The 14,810-nt window shown below is 27.0% G+C and overlaps 2 protein-coding genes across 3 annotated transcripts; one reads left to right on the forward strand and one right to left on the reverse strand.

Moving 5' to 3' along the window:
- Nucleotides 1-215: 215 nt before the first annotated feature.
- On the reverse strand, nt 216-4,804 carry LOC111038629 (28S ribosomal protein S11, mitochondrial). Its single transcript, XM_022321810.1, has 5 exons — nt 4,357-4,804; nt 4,050-4,180; nt 2,336-2,436; nt 1,041-1,106; nt 216-432 (listed from the first exon to the last, which is right to left on the reverse strand). The coding sequence occupies exons 1-5, from the start codon at nt 4,554-4,556 to the stop codon at nt 325-327; spliced, it is 606 nt and encodes a 201-aa protein (XP_022177502.1). The 5' UTR covers nt 4,557-4,804; the 3' UTR covers nt 216-324.
- A 2,982-nt stretch (nt 4,805-7,786) lies between these two features.
- On the forward strand, nt 7,787-13,642 carry LOC111038634 (vacuolar protein sorting-associated protein 45). 2 transcript variants are annotated; one of them, XM_022321817.1, is made up of 13 exons: nt 7,787-7,926; nt 7,999-8,115; nt 8,381-8,579; nt 9,166-9,315; nt 9,385-9,521; nt 9,902-10,012; nt 10,368-10,502; nt 10,573-10,713; nt 10,788-10,925; nt 12,659-12,817; nt 12,878-12,973; nt 13,152-13,285; nt 13,351-13,642. In XM_022321817.1, the coding sequence occupies exons 2-13, from the start codon at nt 8,023-8,025 to the stop codon at nt 13,550-13,552; spliced, it is 1,695 nt and encodes a 564-aa protein (XP_022177509.1). In that variant the 5' UTR covers nt 7,787-7,926; nt 7,999-8,022; the 3' UTR covers nt 13,553-13,642. The 2 variants fall into 2 exon arrangements, with proteins under 2 accessions (XP_022177509.1, XP_022177508.1); XM_022321816.1 differs by having other exon boundaries at nt 7,787-8,115.
- The last annotated feature ends 1,168 nt before the right edge of the window (nt 13,643-14,810 follow it).

Genomic DNA, 14,810 nt, shown 5'->3' on the forward strand with positions numbered 1-14,810 from the left:
TAATATTGTAAGGAGGCACACAAATAATTTTCTAGTAACTATTAAATAGTAAAGTTGAATGAAGCATGATGATTATCAAATTTTATAAAAATTATTTTAGTTCTAAAATATAACTTTTTGTGAAAAATTATTTTAATTGCATAATACTAAGCTAAAGAGTATTTTACTCATAACTAAAAAAAAATATTTTTAAAAGTCAATCAAAAATTATTATATAAAATAATTATAAAATTGATAACATTTATTCTTATAAATTTTTTACATTATTTTTATAATCACAAAATTTGTAGAACTAATTGCAGACTTACTTGCAACATGCCAAAATTATAATTTTCGTTGTTTTCTTGATCTTAAAGGATTCCATGATATTGGAGTATCATCAGTAACAGATATTATTTTAAGACCACCCATAGTAAGGCCTTTTATTGAGGACTAGAACAGAATCAATTTTAAACAAATTAAAAAAATATCTACTAAATAAAAATTACCAAATACCGTACATTTGAAGTTTTTCTAACAAATGGTGAAATACCACAAGATATACTAGATATATGGACTTAACATCACTATTATAATGATTGGTTGCATACTCACATCTATTGTCCCTTATAACTATAAGATAAGAATAATAAGTAACCTGCTTACTATTGAATAACTATCTTACTTTCATTTAAAAAGAGACCTAATTACACTTAACAACAAAATTAGATTTGAATTATTTGCATAATAACCTTAGTTTCAAAGAAAAAATTAGATTTAGATACTTCTGAGACAGTTTCCTATTTAAATTTTGCTGTGGGCTTGACATAAATATCAAAATTAAGTACCTATCAATGAATAAATTATATAATAGGATATAAAAATTTAAATCAAAAAACACTACAAAACAGTACATTGTATGCAAAAATATTAAAAGAAAATGGAAGGACATTAAAAAAAATGTATTGTGTCTAGAATTTTGATGGTTAATGTATACAATGAAGTATAATTGAATATTAAATAATGAAAAAGCATATAAGAGGTATTATAATTATTTTTACCATTCTCCCAGGTCCTAATCCTCGAATTGTAACACGGACTGTATGGATTCCAAAATCTAATGCTCTCTGAAAAAAAAACAGATTGTTTTAATTTAAATGAAATATTTAACTTAAAATTAATAGTATCATAATTAAATTATAAAATAAGTTTTATACAACTAAATAAAAAATATAATTCGAAATTAAACTTAACTTTCTTCAAAAAACGAGTTAACTTAAAATATATATAGAAGACAACAATCTAAAAGACTGGTTGAACTTGGATAATTAATTCAATTGGTATTTTAAAAAATGAACAATGGCCAATAAAATGTAATAAAAAAAATGAATCTATAAATAGTAATAACTACATAGATATTTTACATTTTTTCATGAAAAATACCATTTATTATTCATTAGAGAAAATACCTTGTATACTTAATCATTAATAGTATTTCATAAAATTGTTAAATGATAAATTTGAAATATTTGGTATAAATAAATAAAAAAATTGTAAATTAGTAAAAATGGGAGTTGTTAACTATTTTATTTTGATAAGTGGTTGGTAGTTATAAGCTTTTGTAAATGTATGCTAAAAAATTTAACTTATTTTGCCAAAAGTATGAAATATAACTTTGCGATGGGTTTCTCGTTACCAGCAGAAAAAGAAATCAACATAGTTGTAACTTTAGAAGTTTAGACATTAAGTAAAAAAGTTTCGTGTTTTGATATTTCCTGGCAGAAATAATTATCACTTGTAGGTAAACACCTATTTTTTCTTCCTGTGTTTATAACAAAAAAAATATAATTGGCACATTTTTTTCCCCCAAGAGGTTGCAAATATAGGCTTGTGTATATCTACTCATTCTAGAAACAGGTTTGTTTTAGGCTGGTGTCATAATAAATGCATTTATAAATTCACATGTTACATAGGTTTTTAATGTAAACTGCTACGACAACTTATGAAATAATATATGTTCAGTGTTGTTAAAACACATGAAAGCATTTCCATTTAAAAGCTGTGACAAAAACGAATGGTATGCCTCTCCCACCCAAATACTCTGATACATTTTAGACTAGGATTTGAGTTGCATTCTGATTTGGTAAAATTTGATTTTAATTAAATCGACTAGGCTTAAAAGTACTATTACTCCTTCACACTCTAAGTCCATTCAAATGTATTATTTAGAATATGAAAAAATAAAGTTTTTTTTAATTAAACAGTTAGTTTACTTAGTGATATACTTAACTTTAGTGTTATGTAACACAAATAAAAAAAAATTTGTTAATATTTTTAGAAAATAATAAATGCTTACTGTAGCCAAACCAATAGCAGTAGCTTGGGCTGCAATATTAGTTCCTTTTCTAGTATTTTTGAATCCTTCCATACCACATGACCTTATCATTATTCTTTCACCTAAAATACCAATGTTTGAATATAAATTTTTATTTGACATACAATTAACGATAAGAAAATATTGATATTATCTAATTTATGTATAAAATAAATGTAATAACAATTACCAAATTTAATTAACATATTTTGTATTGTATTAATATTATAAATACTATTATAGGTATTTTCTTTTTAACTTAAATTTATATGTGTAAATCAATATTGTTTTTAAGAAATCATTTATTAATACACAATTAATTGATCACAGTGAAAATTGTTATTTACACTATCCACCTAGAGCATAATATGAGCGTGCAGAAACCAAAACCAGTAGTTTACTAAACCAATGATACCAACTAGTGATCTAACTAATAAGAGAGCAACCTGTAAAGTCCCGCAGTTGAATGTACGAGATAATTATATTCACTCCTTAGAATGTGTAGTAAATAAATTTATTCAAACACAATAATTGATTCTTGTTTAATTCTAGAACTAGGTAGTTGTATAAGTTTGAGATTAAGTGCAGCATGATGTCAAAAATAATACTAATTAACAATTTACTATTTAATTATGTAAGGTTAATATGAAGTCAACACTTTTAAAATAATGAAATAGGATAGAAATTTAAAATTGGTAGGTATTGATACCCTTTCAAATATTCCAGATACATATTACCTAAATTTGAATTTTAGTATTGGATGTTTTTAGTACTTATGCAAGACATAAAAAATTTTACATTCACAATAAACCATTTCGGTTATTTTTAAAAATCTAGGGTGATTGACCTACTATATTATTATATTAGTATTACTATATTATATAATTTGAAGGTAAGATTATTATCTAGGGTATCTCTGAGGCTTTTAATAATATTTTAATTAATCATTTTAAAATGCTCATAAGTTGTTGAGAAAATAAAATATCTATGAAATCTGTAGACACCCTACACAATAATCAGATTTCCGGTTGTTTAGAATATCAGGTTATGTCATTATTAGTGTTTTTGGCAAAAAATGGTTCAGTAGGTTTAACTCATAGAAAAAAAAATGTCCCAAGAAATATAGACAGTATCTGCTCAGAATCGTTTATCATTAGATTTCTTTAAACACATCCATTACTATGACCTATTCAATGACAAAGTACAATCAATACCTAAAAATGAGCACTACTTCCTTGCATCATTTTATAAAATTGTTATATCCAATATAATTTGAACTCCAGGAGAATCAATGACTCATAGAGTCATCAATGTTAAAATAGAAGGATAGAAAAATGAATTTCACATTTGATACAAAATTGAATTATTACATAGGTATTATCTTAATAACCTAATTTTAGAATAATAGATAGGTACCAAAGAACATTTAAATTTAAATGAAAGAGATATTATTTTTAAAAAAAAAATGTAAAATACAATATAATGAACAACAAAAACCGATTTAGGTATTTAGTATAAATAGAAATTTATTCTTTAATAAGTCATTAAATGATATCTTGTTTTATTCAAGTATATTATGAAATGTATTATAGAATAGAGTTGGCTTAATTAATAACATATTGACTATATTAAGTTTAGTGTTTAAAACTAGTAGCAAATTAATAAAAGAAAATATTTCAAAAACTTTAAGACTTACCATTAACCTTAGTGACATGAAGTATTGTATTGTTTCTAGATGATTTAATGTGACAAATAGGTACATCTGAGAATTTAACTCCACCAAAAAGCATATTTGGCGTATTTATGTCAGGGAACATTTCTTCTTTCCTCAAAAAAATAAGACTTCAAAGTTATTACAAGTCCGGTAGACAATAACAAAATGTTGATCATTGTCGTTCGCACACAACGTAATAAAGACCAACAAAAATGGCGTCCACGCATAGTACGAACAAATATGCGTACCTATCAACGGCGAACAGATGAATCGATCGAAAAAAACTCACTTGGTGATTGCGGAATCGATGAAAACGAATTTCTCGCCTTCGGTACCTTCGTCTTTACGAGGTACCGAGGCCAAGAAACTACGACGGTCCCTGTTCTTTTCTAATGGCACAGCTACGTGTATCAAACGGTTGACGGCATTTTCTCCGCCCGGAACGGCGGTCGTTCGTCGACAAAAGTCACGTAAGACGCGTACCAACATCGTTTAAACAACGGAACACGGGTGTTTGCAAGAAATTCGATTTTTGTTATCAATTGTAGTACGTTTGGGACAATTTATTTACAATAAATCCATTACACGCATGAGGCACTCACACGCCGACCAACAAAGTAACCAGTACAAACGGCAAAATGGCGAACGACCTAAAATGATATTACGCGATGTGAAAGAATAAGTAGCGAGTGGCGACGTAGAAGTAGAATACGCCGCGGTCGTCGTCGTCCTCGTCGTCGTTACTCGTTTTTCACCGTTCACACCATGTCCGGTGGCGCCGTGGCAGCGTGGCCAACGGACAACGAATCGCGATCAAGAGTATACACATCACACAATTATGGTACGATACAGATAACTTTCAACACTGTTCAACCAAATCATTATTGCCAACCTGATGCGCCGACACAGCAATATATTATTACAATAATATGAGTTTTCAACAGCCTGCGGTATAGAACTATTTCATGACGTATTCTGTGAATATTAAATGAACGTAGGTCATAGAGCTATACACTCTGGTAAAGATTATAGAGCTCTACAGGACCCTACTTATACTGAAATAATTTAATGTCAATATGACTATATTGGTTTTGGTTAGCTATAATACCTTAATTACTAGCCAAATTAGAATCAAAAATATAAGAAAATATTTAATACATATCACCTATGGTATCTTAGCCATGGGTATACTACGCTAAAAATCGTTGTTAAATACTAAAATCTTATAGAAATGAGGTGATAATGAATGATTATATAAGTGTTTTATCAGTTACTTCACTCAAATAGAAAGTGTTTCCCGGCGTATAGTATAGGCAAAATAGATGCATATTACAGTGTTCAATCCATACCTATATAATTAGTAATTACATTTTAGATCTTTAGCTAATCGCAACTTCGTTCGCCGAGAGAATGTGGTTGCTCAAACTGCTCAAAGACCATGAACTAAATCAAACTATATCTTAGTTCATCGTACAAACCAAATCTTGATCCGTGGTATAGCTACAAGTGCAAGGCTGGTCATTAACGAGCTAATAAATTTAAGTTAAATTACTTTTAACTAAGTTTATTAACGAGTTACTTTTTTTTAGATGTAACTTCTTACTTAACAATTTATATTTTTTCCCGTGTTATACAGTTACTTATGAGTTAATTAATTTACTATAAATTACTGAAATACGAATTTACTAAATTTACTATAACCTCAAATGTAGTTTATGCGCCCCTTAGTCAGTGGCACACCTTTTTGCATATTTTTTTTATTGCGGTTTTACAACTTTTAAGTTAAAAGGCACTTGAATAATAGCAGTATAATGGCCATGGATTAAGATATGTTAGTCCTTGATAATGGCCAATGGGTGACAAATTATACACAAATACACAGTTGTGATATAGTCAAGACCGTAGCCAGAAAAATATTTAGGGGTGGGTTTTGAGTATAAATATGTTATATTATATAATAAAATATGAGAATCAAGGCCGCAGCTAGAAAAATACTTAAGGGGGGTGGAGGTTAGAGTATTAATATGTTATATTATATAATAAAATATAAAAATATTATTTAAATTAAATTCATCTTTAATAAAAAAATAATTAAATCTTATTTCAAAAAAAATTTCGGGAGGATTTGAACCCTGACCCCCCCCCCCCCTGGCTACAGCCTTGGATTAGTGTTATTAATTATTACAGTTAGTAATAAAATATTAACACAATCGTTAAAAAAATAAAATTAAGTGAAAAAGGCGATATGAACATTATAAACTCGCATATTACTAATCTATATATATAAGAATCTAACTTGATTTTGGAGACGAAGGAAACCGGGTTTGAACCCTCATAATAATAATAATAATAATCAACTAATTACCAATTATTTTCATATATTCACCGATAACGATGTCTGTTTCTTTTTTTTTTATATATAATCATTGTATTATTTGTATAGCCAAAAAATAGTCTTATGTTTTTAAATTAAATTATAAAAAAATAATTTCTTCCGGAGGAAGATCGGGCAGCTAGTATATTATAACTTATAAGTTATAAGATCGCAATATCTTTAAATATTTTATTTCTCGACAACGCTTACATTATTGCCGATCGTCTATTTACCATATAGTGTGACAAAATATTGATTTTTACTCAAAATTTTTTTTTGCACCATCGCTCTTTCGATCTTGAATCTTATTCAACTACTATTATAATAACTTGTGAGAAACCTTGTATTAAATTTAAATTTTCAAACATTTCGACCTAACAAAAATAAATTTATTGACATTTATAGAAAAATAAAACTAAGCAATTTCAAATTTCAAATGTCTATAAATAACTCAAAACAAGGTAAAATATTTTGAACATTTTATCATGTATAGCAAAATTATAAAATGAAAAATTGATGACAATTTCAAGTGTCTACAGTTGTTCAATAAAAACAACAAAATCGTTGCATGAGAATGAGTTAATTATGTCCAACTTTAAACGCTCGTAAAAAATTAATTTGACTTTCCACTAAGCTTTTTTTTGGTAAATGTAGAAACTTAAGGAGAATTAGTTTTCGTATACAATGATATTATATCTATCAAATTTACGCCATCCATTAGTTATTACTTATTAAGTACTCATGTTTAACCTAGGTTAATAGATATAGATCTATGGCAGTGGCCCACAGGCCACAGGCCACAAGACAGAAGACGCGTAATGCTCAGCAGAGCGGTACCCACTTGCTCACCTTTCGTTGTTGTTCCCAGTTATATTGAAAAGTATTCGAACTAGAGTATAAAAATAAAAGAATTACTTTTGACCCCCTATAAATTTTTGGGTTACAACTATAGAGCCTAGATAATAATAGAAAATGTATGATATAGGCTCCCTAGTTACAACCACATAGCTCTATAAAGATTCTTTATAGGTCTTTTTTCTTTTTTCTTTGTTATCGAGAACCGGGGGAGGCACTGGTGTTGGCATTGCTTCTCCACCGGCCCCCATCGTTTATTGTGCAAAAAAACAAAATTTTACAACGTTCTTTATAGGTCTATGCCCTATGGTTACAACTTACAACTGGCAAAAATAATGAAATCTCTTTTCTATCATGCAATCATTCTATTCCCAATCGCTGACTGTGGTTATCGGTGTGATAATTATTGTACCTTATATTTTTATTTTTTATCGTAGACAGAGATAGATAACAATTATATTATTTTTATCAACATAGTGTTTTTGCTCAGTAGTCAGTACCTAATCAATGTTTTATTTACATTATTATCTTGTATTCTTCCTTCTTGTTTATAATATGTTCATAAAAATTCAAATCACAATTCAATTTTCATTCCAGTTGTACTTTGTACAACTTGCATAGTTTGCTCTTGTATATTACCTTCATTTCATCCAAAACTTAATAAATACCCTACATTTTTTATTAAATATTTAATTTGATTAGGTTACCAAATAACTGCTGATCGCTATGGACCTAATTCAAGCTGTAAAATTATATATAATTAAGATGACAGAAGATTGTGGTCCTGGAATGAAAGTACTACTTATGGACAAAACCACTGTAAGCATATTGTAAAAAAAACATACATAAAATACTTTTTTTTTAAGACTAGTAATTATAAAAAAAGGAAATTAATATTAATATTAATAACTATGACAAACGATAAGTTAAATAGTTTTGAAATACAAATATATAAGAATTAACTAATAATTAGTTAATATATTAATATTTATAATTCTATTTTATATTTGTTACCATATTTTCCATTTATTTTGGACTTTATATTAAAATTTAATTGTAATTATTAAAATAAACTTTTTTATAGACAAGTATCGTTAGCGCAGTTTTTAGTCAGTCAGAAATACTCCAAAGAGAAGTATATTTATTTGAACAATTAACATCAACTAATAGTTCAGACAGCATGTATCATATGAAATGTATTACATTCTTAAGGCCAACTAGAGAAAATATATCTTTGCTATGTAAAGAGTTACGTAATCCTAGATACGGTTATTACTATATATGTAAGTAAATAAAATTGATGTTATAATAATTTATAATACACCAAAACAAATGTGTTCAACAGCGTACAATTTTTCAAGTATATGAATAATACTATAAATACTATTCTGTACTTAAGATATGGTATTTGGTTTTTGTTTTTTTTTTTTAATAATTTAAAATAATTAAAACCACTAATTGTGTATTAAGAGGACGTTGCATCCGCATGTGTCTAACACACATACAACATAGCTAATGTTTGGTCACTTGTTTCAATAGTTAATAAGTTTTGATATTAGATTGAATTGACCCATTATAAAACTTTTAGGTAAGAAAATTATCTGTGTTCTCTTGTGGGTTGTGTACCATATTTTAATTTTTAAGTTAATTATGAGAATTTTAAAATATTAATACTTAATATACTCATAACTTACTTAAAAATTAAAATATCGAAAACAACCGATAAGAGAACATAGATAATTTTCTCACCTAAAAGTTTGATAATAGGTCAACTTATATCAAAACTTGCAGCACATTTTGAAAACTAATGAACCAAATTTTGCTGTGTCGTACTCTCTTAATTTGCTGAGTAAGTGTAATTTTTTTTAGATTTCAGCAATATAATTTCAAAAACTGACATCAAGACAATTGCTGAAAGCGATATCCAAGAAGTTGTACGGGAGGTGCAAGAATATTATGCTGATTACTTAGCAATAGCTCCTCATCTCTTTTCGCTCAATATTCCATCTTGTGGACAATGTAACCAATAATCGTATGATCATTAATTAAATCATACCTGTTCTTAATTTTGTTATTATTTGTAATTAGGTCTGTCCTGGGATCCACTTCAGCTTACTCGATCTACTCAAGGAATTATTTCTGTTTTATTATCATTGAAAAAAAATCCATTGATACGATTCCAAGCTTCTTCAAAAATGAGTAAACAACTTGCTGAAAAAGTCAAAGTAAATTTTTATTTAGAAAAATTGTTTTCCTGCTACCCTCTTTTAAAGTTACAACTATCGTTTTGAGTCTGCAAACAGAAATTGTTGGTTGGACTAAGTTTGTAAGTTGTATCCTTTTGCTGTGTTTGCAGATTTTCATTTCAAAAAAAAAATGGACTATTATTGTGAATTGTTATGTAATTGTATAGTATTATTTTCTTTTATACTTTATAAAAACATAAAAATCTCTGTGTTCCTCCTAATTAGTTTTTTTTTAAATTTCTATACAAAGATTACTACTTAAAAAGACAAAAAAATCCTTTTTTTATTTAAAATACATTTAAATAAATGTATTGCTTGCTTAGTGTATCATAATAATACTCAAAATATTTTACTTTAAGGTAATATTTTCAAAAGAAGAAAATCTTTTCAATTTAAAGCAAGGTGACATACAACCACAATTACTAATTCTGGATCGAAGAGAGGACCCAGTTACTCCACTATTGATGCCGGTAAATTGAATTAATCATAAACTAAAAAACTATGTATTTTCCTGTTATTGCAATTGCATAAAGCATTATTCTTATTATCATAATTATTACTCAATTATACTATAGGATACATAGTAAAATGATTATTCTATACTCTTTAGTATTGTTATATTCAATACAATTGGTGCTAATACTGAACCACAATGAATTGTATGTTTTATAAAATATTTAAATATGTAGATTATAACAAGTTAAACTGTTATTGCTTACAAGATTGATACATGGTTGGTAGTCGCGATAACAGGAGTGTACCGAAAACTAATAATTATTGTTAAACTATATGCTACCTGATAAATAATCATGGAACTGTTGTCAGTGGTCTTACCAAGCTATGGTTCATGAGTTGCTTACTATAAATAATAATCAAGTGGATTTAAGTCATATTGAAGATATAAAACCAGATCTTCAAAAAGTATTATTGTGTGCTGAACAAGATGATTTATACAAACAAGTAAATGTTAACACTTAAATAAAGAAAATACCTCAAATTATTTTATTAATAAGCTTACAAATATTTTTAGAATATGTATAAAAATTTTGGTGAGATTGGCGAGATAATGAAATCTTTAATTGATGATTTTAAGTCAAAAGCAAAAAATCATCAAAAACTTGATACCATATCAGATATGAAAGCTTTTGTTGAGAATTATCCGCAATTCAAAGTATTCAAAACTAATAAGTAGATTTAAAAAAATATTTTCCAAATAACCTTTAAATTATAACATGTTTCTTCTAGAAAATGACTGGTACAGTTGCTAAACATGTGATAATTATGGAACAACTATCTAATTATGTTACAAAAAAAAATCTTTTAGAAGTATCCGAATTGCAGCAACAAATTGCTTGTGATATTCAATCTTCTCAACATACTCAGGTTAGTGTTTCTTTATGTTGTGTTTCTAGTTTCGTCTAATATAAACAAACAAATGTGATAAACTTAATTAATATTTAAATAATAAATAAGTACACTTAAGATGGGCTGCATGAATAACTGCTAAACATTTAATGAATCAATAGTGAGCTAACAGTATACATGTTTTAGTGGCCCATAATTGGTCCATTAAATTAGTCAATTTTTCATTCAACCTGGCGTTATAATTATTATGTAATGAGCTGATAAGATAATTTAATACTTATTACACTAATTATAATTTACTTTTAATGTATTATTTATATACCTTATTATGGATATTATATAATACAAATTATAAATAACTAGCTGATCCCGTGCACTTTGTTGCCCGTTAAAAATGTCAACTTTACCGGAGATTCGATGGTGATAATGCGAGCAGTATATTATTCCTACCTGTTGTGGATTGCGGACCCCGTTTGATGAGTACTTTACATAAATAATATGTTTTATTTTTATTTTGATTGCGGACTCGCCAATGAGCGGCTATATGTGGAACTCAGCCACCTGGGTAGGCGATGTACTAAAATTCAATTGTATGCTTGCTTATACCTGATCTGTCCGATGAACCACTGCAGGCAACCAATAAACAAAAAAAAATAACCATTTCTACTAAATATATTTATATTTCTCCTATAACCAATAGCAACCATATACAAACAAATATTTCCTTCATAAATCTTAAATTCCCTGTTTGAAAAACTCCACGGGTGTCGGGTTGGACCTGTCGGGTCCAATTGTGAATCCAAACCATTCAGAGCGTCACCCAAACGAATACAAAAAAATTCATTCAAATCTATCCAGCCGTTTTGGAGGGGTTCAGTGACATACATACGTACAGTCAAATTATATATATTATAATATATACACATACTATACATTTTCCATCTACTCCTCAATTATATGAATTAAATACTTGTTTCTTATACAAGATGATTCACTAAGCATGCGCACCCCCATTTTTTACTTTAATAATGAATTTATTCAAATTCTGATTTCCTATTTTTAAATTTAATATAATTAAAGATTATATTATTTTCAAATTCAGAATCAGATTTTGAATAAATGTATTAGTGAAGAAAAAAAGGGAGTGAGCAAGCTCGGTGAATCACTCTTAAATATTGTCTACAGTGTACTCTCGAATATCCACCGTCTTCCATGAAATCATCTACATACCTAAATGTCTACAAAAAAATATATATACATACATATTATCTATTTACATTATAAATCATTATCGGTTTAATTGGATGATGGTTTGTGATCGTTGATTACTCGTCAACGACGTAAAATACAATACACTTGTTTAATATTAATACATATGTATGTACATATTATTATGTTATGTTCCTTTAATACTAGACCCTCAAATGTACATTGTATGTATGGGTATCCGCAGCATTCGTTTATCTGTGGAAGTCCTGTCATAATCGAGAGTGCACTCTACCTTATTATATTATATTGATTTTAAAATTTCCACTTAAATTCTACAGTTTATTAATTTCATGCCTAACATTAGTGGTTTAGTCTAATTTATATACTTTTATTAATTCATCTAATCCATTTATAGTTTTATCTACATTATTTTGTTATTATTATTTTATCCAATCTGATTGCAGTTTTTTTAGTTAATTATTTATATATTCACAATTAATAAAACAGCATTAAAGTAAATATTTATTTATTTATTGTTGTAGAAGATTAGAGAGCTTATAGAAAAAAATATACCAGATGAGGAGGCGAGTAAACTTGTTATGCTTTATGCTCTAAAATCATTCAGCAAGGATAGTAATAGAGAATTAACTAGCTTAATACAATTATTAAAATCAAAAAAAGTTGCCGAACATTGGATAGAGGTATTTTTATATTGATAACATTTCAAGTATTTTTGTTTATGATTATTTTAATAATTTCAGCTTGTGCATGATGTTATGAAATTCCAAAGTAAAATAATTTTAGACAATGAAAATACATTAAAAAATGCGAAACAAATAACAAAACGATTCTATAAGGTAAAAATATTTCATTAATAATTATAATTTATGTAAACAAACAAACAGTTTAATTCTTATTTATGAATGATCCATTAAAATTAGATTTCTTTACTTTTAAAAAATCAAAGTAATATTTATTAATAAATATGCTTTTCTTATGATTAAGGGAGAAATCATATTTTTATTTTTATTTTAGGACTTAAAGGGTGTTGACAATATATTTACTCAACATGTTCCGCTGATGAAGGAATTAGTTGAAGATTTGATAAAATCAAGATTAAAAGAAGAACAATACCCATTTTTAAGTGATATAAATCAACCAACAAAAAAGTATGAGTATAATTTTCATTTTTTCTTTTATTCATTTATATAATTGCAATATTTTTATTTGGTAGGGTGCAAGATATAATTGTTTTTGTAATTGGGGGTGTAACTTATGAAGAATCAATGGCAATATATAATCTGAACGCAGCTAATCCACAGGTTAGGATTATATTGGGGGGTAGTACTGTACACAATTCCTCCAGTTTTTTAAATGAAGTGAAATTGGCTACATTTGGAGTGATAAAGAGCAGAGGTGGTTCTCGAAAGTTATAAATCATTCTTAGAGTAACAACACAATACTTTATATTTTTTTTTGTATCAATACTTTTACCTATTAATTAATAAAATTACTTTGTTTTTATATTTTAATCATATTTATTATTATGTGCAATGTATTTTAATTTGTGTTAATTTATTTTTTATATTATTATTTATTTATTAAACAATTAGATTTTTTGTAGTTGCTATTTGCTATCTCCTATCAATTACCAATAAAATAATTATTTAAAACATATAGAATTATTTTTAATTGTAATTGTTATGAACAGCTCATATTCCAAACAATTTTGGCCTAATTTGATAAAAAAAATACCTCCAAAAATTGTTTTATGACCTATAATTTTTTAGTTAATATTTGATTGTAAGATAAAGGTGAGTTGATAGAAAAGGCATTATTCTTGAGGGTTCATAATTTCACTGTGCAATATGCCAATAAGATGGTATAATAGTAAGAGGTCTAATCTCGTGGTTATTTCTTACAATTTTTAGCTGGCACTTGATGGTCCTAATCCAAAAACTGTAGTTTATAAGTTTTAAATTGGTTTCAATAACTCAATAATTTAAAACTATTGTTTTGTATTTGTATGGGGTATTCCTTTCAAGCACACCTTACATATACAATATAATAATATAGATAATGGGAAAAAATTCTCTCATTTGAAGTTTGTTGGGACTAGAGGATATAATTCTCTAAAACAAAACATATAATATAGTATGAAAATCAAAATACTTTTATTACAAATAAAACCAAACAAGTTCAATTTAATTTTAAATAATATTTGTACGTACATATTTTAAGTACAATTTGTAGAAAATAATAAATATTTAGTATAATATAGTGCTATCTGAACTAACAAATTAAAATTTAATATATAAATTAAATTATTTAGTAGCTCATATAACTATTGAAAATGGTAAATACCAAATATTGCAGTTTTCTTTGAAGATATGCAAAATAATTGTGGATAATAATGGATTGCTTACATCATTAACTTGCAAATCTATATAAAATATCTTTATATCTCAATAAATAGTAGTATTTAATAATTAATAACAATAAATTAAAAGTATAAGAAATTATTCATGACCTTAAACTGAACGTTGCGTAAAATTAGTAGCTTGGCAACCCTATATTTAAAATTATAATAATTTCTTTTTTTTCTTTTTTAAGGTACATATTTTGTTTTAACTGTTAGGATGCATGTTAATACTCATTCTAATAAATCGTTAGGTAAATAAAATGTAAGATGGT

Source organism: Myzus persicae, unplaced genomic scaffold (genome assembly GCF_001856785.1).
Source record: "Myzus persicae strain clone G006 unplaced genomic scaffold, MPER_G0061.0, whole genome shotgun sequence".
Lineage (NCBI taxonomy): Eukaryota > Metazoa > Arthropoda > Insecta > Hemiptera > Aphididae > Myzus > Myzus persicae.

Bases quoted from the DNA above. Each gene is read 5' to 3' on its own strand.
- LOC111038629 (XM_022321810.1), bottom strand. From the start codon at position 4,556: ATGTTGGTACGCGTCTTACGTGACTTTTGTCGACGAACGACCGCCGTT. The intron at 4,181-4,356 runs GTGAGTTTTTTT...TATTTTTTTGAG, and splicing joins ATCGATTCCGCAATCACCAA to GAAAGAAGAAATGTTCCCTG. The intron at 2,437-4,049 runs GTAAGTCTTAAA...TTGGTATTTTAG, and splicing joins TCATGTCACTAAGGTTAATG to GTGAAAGAATAATGATAAGG.
- LOC111038634 (XM_022321816.1), top strand. From the start codon at position 8,023: ATGGACCTAATTCAAGCTGTAAAATTATATATAATTAAGATGACAGAA. The intron at 12,818-12,877 runs GTATTTTTATAT...TAATAATTTCAG, and splicing joins TTGCCGAACATTGGATAGAG to CTTGTGCATGATGTTATGAA. The intron at 12,974-13,151 runs GTAAAAATATTT...TTTTTATTTTAG, and splicing joins TAACAAAACGATTCTATAAG to GACTTAAAGGGTGTTGACAA.